Raw genomic sequence first — 15,244 nt, forward strand, 5'->3', positions numbered from 1 at the left:
CAGACACTGGAGGGTGGTCAGACCTCAAGCAAGGATTCAGAGTCCAAAATAATGCTCCTTCATGGAGACTTTTTATGTGTCTTACCCTACAGAACCACCTGCATCTTCCACCTGGCTGGTTCCAAGCGGTCCCTGTTCCCAGCAGCCCTGTCCCCCAGCACCTTCCCACCTCCTCCTGCAATACAGGGCTCCTCGAACCTTTTGGGAGAGGTTTCCCAACTTTCAGGCCTTCCAGCCCACAGTCCAAGGCCCTGCAGGGCAGGACCTGGGACCCCCAGCTCTGAGCACTGAGGTTATTCCCTGCAAAGAGCCAGATCCAAAAAGAGTTCCTGCCCAAGAGGGGATGGGACAAACCCACACGGATGCAGGTGAGGAGATGGGGGATTTTTTAGCAGCAGAAAACTCCACCAAGGCAGGTTTTCACAGATATTAAACCCCCCCAGGCATCAAACCTCAGAAAAATCTCATTCCCAGTGTCGTGAGCAGCAGAGGGGTTTTTGTTAATACTAAATTTCACATCAGAGAGGGAAGATGAAACCAAGCAGCAGGACTGGCTGGAGAGGAGGGTTCCATGAGCTTGACAGGATTAAATTAACATGGAATTAATGAAACAGCTCAGGGATGGATGAACAGGACTCCAGGAGGGCACACTGGTGCCTTGCTGGATGAAGTGCTTAACCCAGGATTTGTCCTCCCACACTCCCAGGAATTTATCCACTTTTAAAGACACAGCAGAAAACCCAGAGCAGACACGAAACTTTTAATGATTGTAGATACAGGTGGGCAAAATTTGAGATACAGGGTTGAGGTAGGGACAGCAGGAAGGGAGCACAAAGGGACACTGGGCATTTCCAGGGCACACAGGGAATGCCACTGTGCTTCCAAGTGGCTTTCCTGCATCAACACACTCTGCTTTCTAGAAGGGCAAGACTTTATGTGTCTGTGCCTCCTGGAATCTGATGGGGAAATGACAATAAAACCCCACAAATAATTAGAAGGACAATCCAGGAGGGGCTGAAGGCCCAGACCAAGGTTTAGACCCAGAACCTGCGAACAGGAGCATGGCATGAACTCAGGGCTGTGTCTTGGCTGTGCTGTAACCAGGTTTGTGTGAGCTGGTGACCCCAGCCAGGCACCCAAAATTCCCATCTCCTCCAAGGCCAGCTCCCTCTCCTGGTGATTAATGGTCTTGGTGGATAAAACACTGGGACAGGCTTTGGTCCATGTCTTAACATTCAAAATTCACAGAGAGACAGTCCAAGGACTGTGGGAGAGTTTGGACAACCCACTGGTGAGCAGGGGATGGAGAGTCAGGGCTCTGGGGTGACACCCACCACCTTCAGCCCCGGGAATGGCTCTCTGGGGACTTGCTCAGGTGCTCATGTGGGGCTAAGGGGACAGACATGGGGACACTCAACTCTAACCCTGTTGATGAGACCTTCTGGGGTGGCCAGAGACCCTTCTGCCTTGGTATCTCCCTAGATTACTCCTGTACAGGAGAGTTTTAAGGCTCCATGTCCATTCTCTTGGAAAAGCCACTTGTGCTCCCCCATCCCCAGGAGCTGAGGAGTCCCTGCTCCTGCCAGCGGGTCCCCTGGAGGGCTCAAGGGCAGTAACTGCCCCCAATCCCCATCAAGGCACCAGGAGTATTAATAAGGCACCCAGAGGTCTTCTGAAAGCTTCCCAGGACTCAAACCAGGTCACCAACCACACTGGAGACACCCAGCACGTGGCTCAGCAGGAAGCAAAGCAGGAAGGCAAAGGTGGAGGCGACAGGAGCTCAGACGTCATAGAAATCCAGGTGGGCTCCGGATTGGAAGGTGTCCTCCTCCAGGAGCTTCACCAGCTTCTGGGCTGACACAGTGCAGTCTATGAGCTTCCTGCCCTCCTGCAGGCTCTGGAAGTACTGACGCATCTCAAGGTCTCCAGTCTCGGTCCGGGCCAGGAGCTGCATGTCCGTGTCCAGAGGACCTGGGGGAAAAGCACCAAACCAGAGATCACTCAAAGAGAAAGGAAAAATCCGGGGCTAAATTTTCCCTCTGCTCCTGGCTTGGCTGCAAGAACCTTTTACCCACACAAATATAAGCCACTAGTGTGCCCAGGTGGCCAAGAGGGCCAATGGATCCTGGCCTGGCTCAGGAACAGGGTGGCCAACAGGTCCAGGGAAGTGATTCTGCCCCTGGACTCAGCACTGGTGAGGCCACCCCTGGAGTGCTGTGTCCAGTTCTGGGCCCTCAGCTCAGGAAGGACGTGGAGGGGCTGGAGCAGGTGCAGAGGAGAGCAACGAGGCTGGGGAAGGGACTGGAGCACAAGTGCTGTGAGGAGAGGCTGAGGGAGCTGGGGCTGTTCAGCCTGGAGAAGAGGAGGCTCAGGGGAGACCTCCTCACTCTCTACAACTCCCTGACAGGAGGGGGGAGCCAGCTGGGAGTTGGTCTCTTTTCCCAGGCAACCATCAGCAAGACAAGAGGGCTGGGTCTTCAGCTGTGCCAGGAGAGGTTTAGGTTGGAGATCAGAAAGAATTTCTTTGCAGAGAGGGTGCTCAGCCATTGGAATGGGCTGCCCAGGGAAGGGGTGGATTCTCCATCCCTGGAGGTGTTTAAGGACAGACTGGATGTGGCATCAGTGCCATGGGCTGGGAACCACGGCGGGGTTGGATCAAGGGTTGGACTTGATGATCTCAGAGGTCCCTTCCAACCCAGCTGATTCTATGATTCTATGAAAATCAGCAGCAATCCCTGAGCTGCTCTGCTCACCCGGGGCGTAGTTGAGCACACGGACATCGGGCTCCTCCAGCGCCAGCACCTGGAACATCATATCCCGGGAAGCCTTCCCACTGCAGTACAGAGCCCAGCTCTTGAAGGGCTTCAGGGCACAGAGGGAGGAGATGTTCACCACGGTCCTGCTGCAGCCAGGTCGCTTCCCAAAGGCCTGCAGGGCCGTGGAGGTGAGGCAGAGAGCCGAGGTGATGTTGAAGGCAAAGTAGGTGTTGATCTCATCCGGGTCGGTGAGGTCCAGGAAGGATTTGGAGATGTCTCCCAGGGAGCCTAGAAATCATGGAATGGTGTGGGTTGGATGGACCTGAAGCTCATCCAGTTCCACCCCCTGCCATGGGCAGGGACACTTTCTACTAGACGAGGTTGCTCCAAGGCCAGTCCAACCTGGCCTTAGACACTTCCAAAGTGGGACAAATGAGTTAAGAGTTACAGAGGGGTTCAACAACACAGCACACCCCTTTTGCTCCCACAAAAGCAAAAGTGTCTCTGGCAGGGTCCCACAGCAGCCTGAGGAGCTCAGCAAAGCCCAGCTCTGCTTTTGGGTCACCCACTGAACCAGCAGTGACACGGGACAGGGACCTGCCCTGCCAAAACAAACAGCTCCCAACCTCCACCCTGGGGTACAATGTCCCCACAGGCCACCACGTGCCCTCCTGCAGGTCCCTTTTCACGACCAAGCCACTGAAAGACCCAAGTCCTGGAGCACCTTTTCCCTCCAGGGACACACCATCTGATTTACAGCAATAATGGGTGAAAAAGGCACTAAGGCACCAAAGGTGCAAGGAAGGACGCACAAGGCAGGGCTAGAAGTTTGTCTGAAGGTTTGTATTCGGGGAGCAGAGGGACAAGAGGGTGCAGGAGGGCAGCCAGGTGCTCCTGTACCACAAGGAGCAGGTAAAACCTTACGAGCAACAAGTAAAACCGTTCAAGCAGCAAAGCCCCGGCAGTGACCTGCTCCCTAAATTAATTATTGTAGTGAGACCCGGACGGGGTGAAATCTCCGCTGTCTTTGGGTTATTTACTCTTTCCCGATACTTGCCGGCACCCAAAGCACCGACCAATCCCCGGCGCAGCCGGTGTAGAACCAAGGGCGGGCTCTGCGGGGCTGAGCCCCGCTGTGCCGGGGGAGGACGGAGGGGATGGACAGGTCGTTACCGGCGTTGTTGACGAGGATCAGGCGGCCGAAGGGCTCGGCGGGCAGCACCTCCCGCAGTGCAGCGGTCGCCCTGCGCAGCCCCTCCTCGCTGCCCAGGTCTGCGGCCACGCAGAGCACCCGCAGCCCGGTGCCGCCGTCGCCCCGCAGCTCGGCCGCCAGCTCCATCAGCGGCTCCGCGGAGCGCGCCAGCAGCACCAGCACCGAGCCCGGGCCCAGCCGCGGCGCCAGGAGCCGCGCCAGGCTGCGGCCGAAGCCGCGGGAAGCGCCGGTCACCACGCAGGCGGTGGCGGCCCAGCGCCCGTTCCCGGATCCCGCTGATCCCGCCGATCCCGCCGATCCCGGTGCCGGCTCCATCCCGTCGCGCAGCGCGAGGGGGCGTGGGAACGCGCCGCCCCACGTGACCCGCCCCATTCATGCCCCCGCCGCTTGGTGAATGGCCGCTCCTCGCGCGCGGGAGCCGCCCGCCTGCTCTGATTGGTCGCCGCCGGCGCCTGGCGCGCGCCGGGTGGGCGTGGCCAGGGCGGCGGGCGCCCCCTGCCGGCCCGGACGCGGGGGTGCGGCTTCCCCGGGGGGTGGGAGCCGGGAATGGGATCGGGAATGGGACCGGGAACTGGAACGGGAAGGGGAACAGGTCCCGGAACGTGGCTGCGGCCCTAGAACTCCTGCCCCACAGCGCCGCCGCCCTTGGGATTTTCTCCATTACATTTTTTTTCCCAATATATTTTTTTTCCCAATATATTTTTTCCAAGATATTTTTCAAATTTTTTTTTTTAATCAACTTTTTAACCTTTTTTTTTTTTTTTTTTTAAATATTTTCTTTTTCCGAGCACGGATGTAAAGCCCCCTCTCTTGCACCTCCCCAGCACTTTGCAGGACCACACACACCAGCAAAGCCTCGGCACACACCTTTCCCCTCTGCAATCCCTATTTTTGGCCCTCAGCACCACCTTTTGGTGTAGCAAAACCGCTGCCCGATCCCAAAATGTCCCGACCCCCTTTTTTAAAAATAAACATCTCTCTGCACGAAGGTGCAGGCAACTTCCAAAGAGGGTTTTTAGACGGGGTACCTGTTTTGCATGGAATTATCTGGCAGCCAGGCTTGGTTTCCCAGCTGTTAATTCCCGAGGCCAGATGGCTCCGGCAGGTAACGGAGCCGGGATTTCACTCAATTAAGCTGTCACAGACTGGGCTGAAACCCTCCAGCGTTCTAATAAAGCATTAAAAATTCATGGCATGGCAAAAACCCAAGAGTGATATTTGTTTTGCTAAAGCAAATCTTACACATTCGGCGAAATTAAGATCATCAGCAAAAAAAAAAAAAAAAATAGAAAAAAAAAAAAGGCAGCAAATGTGTATTTTTTTCACAAGTAGCTTCTTGATGGCAGAACTTGCTTTAGTGGCTGCCAGTTCCCCCCTTCCCACTTTGGCAGCTCCAATCTCCTGCATCCATCACGCTTTTTGCCCCCGTTCCCAGCCTGGCACCGCACCCTGTCCCACACAGCCCAGGGAGGAACTGGGCCAACTGGAAATGGTCAGCATTGTGTTGGACTTTCCTCCCAGCAGCTCATTTCTTCCATCTGACCTGTTGTCAGGCTACACTGAAGGGTGCAGGAGATGCCTTGACCCTGGAAGTGTCCAAGGCCAGGTTGGACGGGGCTTGGAGCAACCTGGGATAAGTGGAAGGTGTCCCTGCTCATGACAGGGGGTAGGACTGGATGGGCTTTAAGATCCCTTCCAAGCAAAACCATTCCATGATTTCTAAGCAGGAGTGAGGGTCTGAGAAGCAAGTATTTTATCTGATAGAACTAAAAATAAAATAAAAAATCAGAGGGAGGGAATTGGTGACCAAATGAGCCCAGAACTGGAACTGGAGGGCAGAGCTGCAGAGAAATTATCATGGAATCATGGAATGGTTTGGGTTGGAAGGGACCTTGAAGATCATCCAGTTCCACCCCCTGTCATGGGCAGAGACACTTTCCACTAGCCCAGGCTGCTCCAATCTGGCCTTGGACACTTCCAGGGACTCATGGGCAGCCACAGCTTCTCTGGGCAAGCTGGGCCAGGGCCCCCTCTACCTTCTCTTAAACCATGGAATATGCTCCATGTCCCTCATGTCCTGTCACAGTGGGGACTCTGGTCCCTCAGCACCATCCTGGTCCCCTCAGAGATTTGCTCCTGCTGCACAGCTCTGGTGCTGATGTGGACAGAGCCTGTGGAACCCCCTCCTGCTGGGACAACATGGTGTAGGCACCTCGTCACCTTTACAAAGACAGAGGCTGATGAAGCTGGATCAGAACACTGAGCATCACAAAATCATGGACAACACAAAACCCCTGGATCCAGAACACTGAGCATCACAAAATCATGGACAACAAAAACCCCTGGATCCAGAACAGTGAACATCACAAAATCATCCACACCACAAACCCCCTGGATCCAGAACACTGAGCATCACAAAATCATCCACATCACAAAACCCCTGGATCCAGAACAGTGAAAATCACAAAATCAAGGACACCACAAAACCCCTGGATCCAGAACACTGAACATCACAAAATCATCCACACCACAAACCCCCTGGATCCAGAACACTGAGCATCAAAAAATCATGGACAACACAAAACCCCTGGATCCAGAACACTGAGCATCATAAAATCATGGACACTACAAAACATCTGGATCCAGAACACTGAACATCACAAAATCATGGACAGCACAAACTCCCTGGATTCAGAACACTGAGCATAAAAAAATCATGGACAGCACAAACTCCCTGGATCCAGAACACTGAGCATCACAAAATCATGGACACCATAAAACCCCTGGATCCAGAACACTGAGCATCACAAAATAATCCACACCACAAAATCCATCAGTTTGGGCTCAGGCTGTAGTTGAGACAACCAGCACTAGGTGTCATGGAATCACAGAATCATTAAGGTTGGAAAAGCACTCTGAGATCATCGAGTCCAACATCCCCCAGCACTGCCAAGGCCACCACTGCCCCATGTCCCCAAGGGCCACATCCACAGGGCTTTTAAATCCCTCCAGGGATGGGGACTCCACCACCGCCCTGGGCAGCTGTGCCAAGGTTTGTTTGTGTCAATGACATTGAAAATCCAGAGGGATCTGAGGGATCTGAGTCTGGGGATCCTGGGAGGACAGTGAGGGACTGGGGGCTCCACTCCTGGGCAGTGCAGTGCAGGGAGAGGGAGAGTCACCAGTGCAAAGAAGTGCCAGGGGAGTAAAATTTCTCTTGGCAGTACTGGTTTTAAATATCCACTGGGTATATAATCAGAATTGCCCAAATTATCCATTATTTGAGAGAGCACTTATTGGATTTATCTGGAAAAACCACCTGAGCTGCTTTGTTATGGTGGCCCAAATCCTCTTGGCTCTGGCTTGCTGTGAGCATTCGAAATGCTCTCAGTGGTTTCTGATGGGTAGAACAGGGCTCCCACAAATCCAGGGGAAGGCAGGAGGGCTTCCAGGGGTGGAAAACCCACCCCACACCCTGCCAGGGTGTTGGGAATGCCGTGGAGCTGCTGCTGCTGCTGAGCCGTGGCACTGCCTGGGCTCCCTGATGTTGGAGAGGAAGCGCTGAGTTCCTTTGGCAAAGGACTGTTAACAATGGCTTTCAGGAAGGGCCCTGGGTATTTCCCACCCAGAAAGGGCAGGGCTGGAAGCCACACGAGGTGGCCCTGGCTGTTGTCACCGTTGCCATGGCTACTACGGGCAGCGGGAAGGGAGGACCGTGGTTTCCCGTTGTTGTTTTAGTCGCCCAAAGGCCACCCCGACCGTGGGATCTCCTCGTGTTCAGCAGCTAAAATTGTGTGACCTCCTAAGGACAGGATGGCTTGGATGGCAGCAGATCCCTGCTCCATCCAGCAGGATTGCCACCCAGCTGGGTTGTGTGGCAGCAGGGATAATGAGGATGGGCCGAGTGGTACGGCAGGAATTTCGCTCCTGCAGCTGTCTGGGATGGGAAGTGGAGCGTGTACTGAGGAGATCTCCCCACATTTTGGGATAGGAGTGTCTCCCTCGTCCTCATAAATTGTGGTTGCCATCATGCAGCCCAAGCACAGGATTCCCAGATGGAGCAGCTCTGAGCCTCAGATGGGGATCCATCAGGTCCTCAGATCCCGCCTTGATGAAGTTAAACCACTCCCTATGGGTTTTGGTGGGACTTTAGAAACCCCAGTACAACTTGCCAAAAGATCTTTGCCCCAAAATTGCCACCAGACATCCCCAAAACATATTTAATTAAAGCAGAAACTCAGATTTGAAAAGTCCTCCTCGAAGGCTGAAGCCAGAGCTCCACGGCTGAAGTTCATCTTGGCACTGTTTCAGTCTGTCCGAGCTATTAATTTCTTGTATTCAGATAAAAAGGTAGAATAAAATGGATGTGAAAACAAGAGTCATAGTTAGAAGCATCCAGGTATGTCCCAGTCAGGGATTTAGGGAACAGTACAATAATATTAGAGAGGTTTAAAAATTCTTGTCGGTGCTGAAAAGTAAAGCAGAGCAGGATTTTAAGTACAGAGCCTAATGGCTGGAGAATGTGGATTTATCCTCCATAAATATCTTGTGGAAGGCTGGATTATATTGTGGTTGTGGATGTGTGTGGAGGAATGTTTGTAGGAGCAATAAACCACAGGGAGCCAGGTCTGGGCAAGGGCACCTGCCCGGGAGCAGCAGGACCAGGGTGGAATCCTTATAAATCACCATCCAGAGCCTCTGGCAATCTAGGCTGGCTGCTGCCACTGCTGTGGGTGGCATCAAAGTGTGTGGGATAGTGACAACCAGCTCAGAGGGAGCTGTGGCCCTTCTCCGAGGTGGCATCTGCTGACAGTGCTTCTCCCACCCTCCAGAAAGCGGGAGCAGCCACAAAGCAGGAGCAGCTCCCTCTGGTTCCTCGCTTCTTCTGCCTCTCCATCCCAACACCATCCCTTTCTCCTTCCTGCAAAAAAGGCAGCCAAGCCATGAGCTTTCCCCCCTGGGAAGGGCAAGGTTGCATTTTATGGGCACAGGGCGGGTGCTTTCAGTTGGCACCGCGTGGCAAAAATGTGGAAGGCAGCGGAGGGAGGGGGATAAATGAGACCCAGGCACCTCTCTGGGCAGCAGGGGTGTGTTTATTCCCTGGGATTGGGGTGGAGGGGGATAAATGAGACCCAGGCACCTCTCTGGGCAGCAGGGGTGTGTTTATTCCCTGGGATTGGGGTGGAGGGGGATAAATGAGACCCAGGCACCTCTCCGGGCAGCAGGAGTGTGTTTATTCCCTGGGATTGGGGTGGAGGGGGATAAAGGTCAGCCTTTGAGAAGGAAACCAGGCTGCTGCATGCCCAGAGCAAACAGGATCAGTGACTTGTGGGCTTAGTCAGCACCCGGGGCGTTGTTACTGCTCTGGAAATCCCACGTGGTTTTCCTGGTCCAGGAAGGACAAGGGGAGGAGGAAGCAAACGCTGAGGGTGCCCAGCCTGTGGGCAAAGGGTTTGGTGAAGGCAGGAGGGAGAGCAGGAGGAGAGTGTGGGGGCAACTCCAGGACTCCAGCCCACATTCCAAAAGAAGGGATGTGCCCAGAGAAGCTGCTTGAGGTCCCTGCAGGAGGCTGGTCTTCCACTCAACAGCATCTGGCCTTGTTTGATGCTTTCTTTCCACTTCTAATTCCTGGATCTGTTCACTAACTCCCTTTTTCCATTGGGGAGTGTTTTCCTGACTGACACAGGAGAGACCAAGTCTAAGCACAGCTTGGCATCGTGCCCTCCTGTCACCATCTGAATTGAGGAGAGGGGAGGAGGGGATGGAAGCAGCTGGAAAGGAAGATGCCAGCAGGGAGAGGGGAAAGCAGGTAAGGAAGCAGAGGAGCCAGGAGATGCTGAAAATGGATCAGCACAAAATGAGAACCCAAAATAAACGCGATCTGCAAGAGATGGTTAAGGTTAAAAAAGCAAAAAGGAAAGAAATTCTGCTAATGGCATCGCTCTGGTGACTCAGGACAACCGGTTCTGAATTTGGGGAGATCCCGAGTGCTGCAGTACTTTGTAGACAGTGGTGATGACTTTTCAGCAGTGAGGGAATAAGTGAGCAGTCACAGACACAGGCAGATCGTTGAGCCAGCAGGGAACCTGCACAAGAGGCTGTGAAAAGGCTCCTCCAGCTTCCTGACCTGTTACATTGATTTTTTTTAAGGTGTTTTGGCACACTAAGGAAGTTCTGGAAGACTGGAAAACACTGAGAGGTCAGTAACTAAAAGGGAGAGTTTTTAAAGCACTCTTTAAAAACTCAGGCTGTTGTCAATCCCACTAAACCCAATTACATGGAACTTCATTAGCAGGAAATTAAGGGAACGTAAAAGAGTTAACGTCAGCCAGATGGGCTTAAAGAAAATAGGATCTGTCAGGCAAACTCTGTCATTTTTCAAGGAGATTATGAGCTGGGAACAGGCATCTTTGATGCATTTGTGTTGGTCCTGCATGATGATTTGATTAATAAATCAGAACAATACATATTCAGCTTGTTTGTGTCAGTGACTGGTAAGAATAAATAAACTTCTTGCGGACGGGCTTTCAAATGGTACAAAGTTTGTGTGGCAGCAAATGACAAGGACAAATCCCAGGCTGCTCCCGAAGGCAGATGCAAGCCATGAATATTCATGCGAAGGTGACCAAATCCCACGTGTCCAGCGACAAAGAATGGAGCTTTTCTTACAGAATGGAAAATTTTATCCCCGGAGTTGAAGGTGAGGGTGGGGAATCAGCTGAATATCAGGCTCAGGGTGACCCCGGGGCCAGCGGGGCTCAGAATGGTGCTCGCAAAACAGGGAGGAGGAGCAGATGGGTGATAATCACCTTGTGCTTTGTTTTGCCGGGTTACTCGATTTCTGCTCCTTGATAAAAACATCCTGGGCTGATCCCACATCCCGGGCTGATCCCCCAGCGTGGGCAGCAGGGTAGGGGGGGATTCTGCCCCTCTGCCCCTGTCTGAGGTGAGACCCCCCTGCAGAGCTGCTCCAGCCCTGGGAACAACAGCACAGGGACGTGGAGCTGCTGGAGAGAGTCCAGAGGAGGCCCCGGAGCTGCTGCCAGGGCTGGAGCCCCTCTGCTCTGGAGCCAGGCTGGGAGAGCTGGGGGGGTTCCCCTGGAGAAGAGAAGGCTCCAGGGAGAGCTGAGAGCCCCCTGAAGGGCCTGAAGGGGCTCCTAAAAAAAGAGGGAGGGTGACTTTTTTACACAGGCAGATAGTGATGGGACAAAGGGGAACGATTTTAAACTAAGAGGAGAGGTTTAGATTAGAGGTTAGGAAGAAATTCTTTACTCAGAGGGTGGTGAGGCCCAGGCCAAGGTTGGGCAGAGAAGCTGTGGCTGCCCCTGGATCCCTGGAAGTGTCCAAGGCCAGGTTGGACAGGGTTTGGAGCAACCTGGGCTAGTGGAAGGTGTCCCTGCCCATGGCAGGGGGTGGAATGAGATGGTCTTTAAGGTCCCTTCCAACCCAAACCATTCGGTGATTCCATGACTGATTATAAATTCCCATCTCTGTGCTCAGCCCCCTTGTATCGTAACCCAGTGGACTGAGCAGCATCCTCACACCAGAGAAAACCAGACCTTGTTTCAGAGATCTTTATTTGTGGTAACACCATTCCCTGATGGAGCACTCAGGATTGATCCTGGCACTGGTGTCATCCATAGCAGTTCTCATCCTGTAATTAAAGCCATTAAGGGTTGTGTCCAGCCACTCACTCTTGGACCACTGGTGTTAAATCCTGTTTAACAATCTCATCTGAGACAGAGCAATAGTTACCACTGACTTCAGGAATATTGGCTCAGTCCCCCACAGCACCAGCCCCACTAATTTGAAGGATAACAATAATCCTCTTAGCTGGGAACAGCGGTGGATGGTGGGATCCCCTGGTTCCACACAGGAGCTGGCTTTGTATCACACACTGAGCATTCCCAGAGCCACAGGCAGCTCATCCCAGAGGTCTGAACTCCAGAGCAGGATGATCTGCTCCTCAGCAGCCATCAGGGGATGCCTTAAGGGATTGCCCCTGTTTTGCCTTAAGGGTTTGCCCCTGTTTCGCCTTAAGGGATTGCCCCTGTTTTGCCACAAGGGATTGCTGGAAGCTCCAGCCTTCTCCAGGAATGTTCCAGCTCATGCCTCTGCAGAGCAGCCAGAGGAGGCTGTGCTGTGCTTCCCCATGATCCAGCTCCTAATCCATCCCCTGGGTTGGGATTCTCCTGCTATTTCAACCCCCTTTCCTTCTATTGCTGTCATGTGTCTTTGCCTCTTGGTCCTAGGAAAGCTTCTACCAGATCTCCATGGTGACAGCCATCAGATTTCCTCGTGGTGTCCACACATCCAGAGCGACACCCATCTGGTCTCACAGGGTCCTGGGTTTGGGAACCACAGGCATGATGGGCAGGAGCTGGGGAATTCCATGTGGGGTAGTCAAGCTGAAGCACAAGTCTGATGAGAAGCGGCTGAGGGAGCTGGGGGGGGCTCAGCCTGGAGAAAAGGAGGCTCAGGGGGGACCTTCTGGCTCTGCAACTCCCTGACAGGAGAGGGGAGCCAGGGGGGAGGAAATCAGGCTCTGCTCCCAGGGAACAAGGGACAGGAAGAGATGAAACAGCCTTAAATTGCACCAGAAGAGGTTTAGGTGGATATTGGGGAAAATTTTTTCATGGAAAGGGTTGTCCAGCCCTGGCACAGCTGCCCAGGGCAGTGGTGGGGCCCCATCCCTGGGGGTATTTAAAATCCCTGTGGATGTGGCATTTGGAGACATGGGTCAGTGGTGGCCTTGGCAGTGCTGGGGGATGGTTGGACTGGATGATCTGAAAGGTCTTTTCCTACCTTAACAATTCTTAACGATTCTAAATTTTCACCAAGCTCTCCTTGCCACTCCTGCATTGTTCCAGTCAGGGAGCCCCATTTTCGGGAGTTATTTTATCCCTTTCTCATTTAAATAAGTGACAGTACAGGTGTCCCTGCCCTCCTCAGGGGGTTTGGAACGAGATAATCTTTAAGGTCTCTTCCAACCCAAACCATTCCACGATTCCATGTTATTCAGACCAGCAGCTTTCAAACTTCCCAAGCAGCGGTGAGGGAGGCCCGAGGTGTGCTCCTACAATCCGAGTGGATTATTTATATCTCAGAAGAAGAAACAACAAAAGCAAATGCAGAAACCCACGGTGGCATCCACAGCCCGGGCTTGATCCCGCTTTTCATCCCACCGTGTCCCTGGCAGAGCGTGGGATTCCCGTGCAAGGACAGCTCTGCTGCACCTGATAACGGGGTTGGGAACGGGACCTTCCAGTGCTTGTTTTCACAACACAAATCAACAACGACAACAACAACAACCAGCTGCTTCCAAAGGAAGGATCTGCGCTGAGAGGGGCAGCGTTGAGCGGTGAGGAGACCTTGACATCCCAGGATGTTTCTGCAGGATAACGGTGTTTTCCAGGGGAAGCTCCGCTGTGTCCTTGGGAGCAGAGGCCTCTTGGGTCACACAGCTCAGGGGGGATGCAGAGCAGCTCGGCAGCGGGTGGGATGGTTCAGGATCAAGCTCAAAGGTGGTTTGGTGTCAGCAGGAGCTTCCTTTGGGAGCACAGTCAATGGCACCTTTTTAGGGTGGGGGTGACATTATTTACAGGGCTGAGGGAAAGGATGGGGCAGGAGGAGCAGAGGGTCATCCCTCAGGGGGTAGGGGATGCCTCTGCTTGGGGCAGTGACACAGGTTTGTTCCTGCTGGGAGGTCATGATGGCATCACTGCCATGGGGCTGTGTCCCCTTGGGGGGCAGGACATGAGGACCCTGTTATGGGGCTGTGTCAGTCATGGTGGGTGTCATGGCCATGGGGCTGTGCCCTCTTGCAGGGGAGGACATGGGATCCCTGCCATGGGGCTGTGTCAGTCATGGTGGGTGTCATGGCCATGGGGCTGTGCCCTCTTGCAGGGGAGGACACAGGATCCCTGCCATGGGGCTCTGTCAGTCATGGTGGGTGTCACGGCCATGGGGCTGTGCCCTCTTGCAGGGGAGGTCACGAGATCCCTGCCATGGGGCTGTGTCCCCTGATGGTGGCTGTCACCACCATGGGGGCTGTGTCCCACCACAGTAGTTGTCATGGCCATGGACTGTGTCCCCTCACAGGGTAGGACCCGGTGTCCATGCCAGTAAGGTGTGCCCCCCATGGTGAGTGCCATGGCCATGGGGCTGTGTTCCTTGCAGGGAACGGTGTCCCTGCCATGGTGGTTGTGTCCCCTCACATGGGACAAGGACACAGAGGCCTTTCCGTAGAGCTGTGTCACAACCACAGGGCTGTATCCTCTTATGGTGGAGGACAAGGAATCCTGCCATTGGGCTGTATCCCTTCATGGCATGTGTCACCACCATGGGGCTGTGGCCCTTCATAGGGGAGGACATGGGGACTGTGCTGTGGTGGATGTGTCCCCTCACGAGGGTAGGACATGGGGTCCCTGCAGAATCTGTATCCCCTCCTGGGGGAGGACACAAGGTCCCTTCTATGGGGTTGTGTCTCCTCGGTGTGGGTGTCACCACCACGGGGCTGTGTCCCTTCAGGAGGGAGAGAATCATGGTGCCTCTTCCATGGGACTGTGTGCCCTGATGATGGATGTCACGACCATGGGGCTGTGTCCCCTCAGGAGGGAGAGGATCATGGGGTCCCTTCCATGGTGGCTGTGTCCCCTAATGATGGAGGACATAGGGTCTCTTCTATGGGGTTGTGACTCCTGATGTGGGTGTCACCACCGTGGGGCTGTAACCTCTCACAGAGGGTGCCATGAGCATCGGGGTGTGTCCCCCCAGGAGGGAGGGGATCATGGGGTCCCTTCCATGGGGCCATGTCCCCTCATGAGGGAGGTCATGGGGTCCCTTCCATGGGGCTGTGCCCCCCAGGAGGAGGAAGGAGGTCATGGGATGCCTTCCATCGAGTTGTGTCCCCTCTGGAGGGAGGGGATCATGGAGTCCCTTCCATGGGGCCGTGTCCCCTCATGAGAGAGGTCATGGGGTCCCTTCCATGGGGCTGTGCCCCCCAGGAGGGAGGAGGTCATGGGACGCCTTCCATCGAGGATCATGGGGGCCCTTCCATGGGGCTGTGTCCCCTCACGATGGGTGTCACCACTATGGGGCTGTGACCTTTCACAGAGGGTGCCATGACCACGGGGCTGTGTCCCCTCAGGAGGGAGAGGACCATGGGGTCCATGGGACTGTGTGTCCTGATGATGGATGTCACAACCATGGGGCTGTGTCCCCTCAGGAGGGAGAGGATCATGGAGTCTCTTCCATGGGACTGTGTGTCCTGACG

At 54.2% G+C, this 15,244-nt stretch overlaps 1 protein-coding gene across 1 annotated transcript; it reads right to left on the reverse strand.

Annotated features, from left to right (window-relative positions):
* Positions 1-743: 743 nt before the first annotated feature.
* SPR (sepiapterin reductase) lies at positions 744-4,299 on the reverse strand. The gene is made up of 3 exons (XM_064653616.1): positions 3,930-4,299; positions 2,754-3,044; positions 744-1,971 (listed from the first exon to the last, which is right to left on the reverse strand). Exons 1-3 carry the CDS (start codon positions 4,282-4,284, stop codon positions 1,781-1,783), a joined length of 837 nt encoding a protein of 278 aa, XP_064509686.1. The 5' UTR covers positions 4,285-4,299; the 3' UTR covers positions 744-1,780.
* Between the last annotated feature and the right edge of the window lie 10,945 nt (positions 4,300-15,244).

This window comes from Pseudopipra pipra, chromosome 4 (genome assembly GCF_036250125.1).
Source record: "Pseudopipra pipra isolate bDixPip1 chromosome 4, bDixPip1.hap1, whole genome shotgun sequence".
NCBI lineage: Eukaryota > Metazoa > Chordata > Aves > Passeriformes > Pipridae > Pseudopipra > Pseudopipra pipra.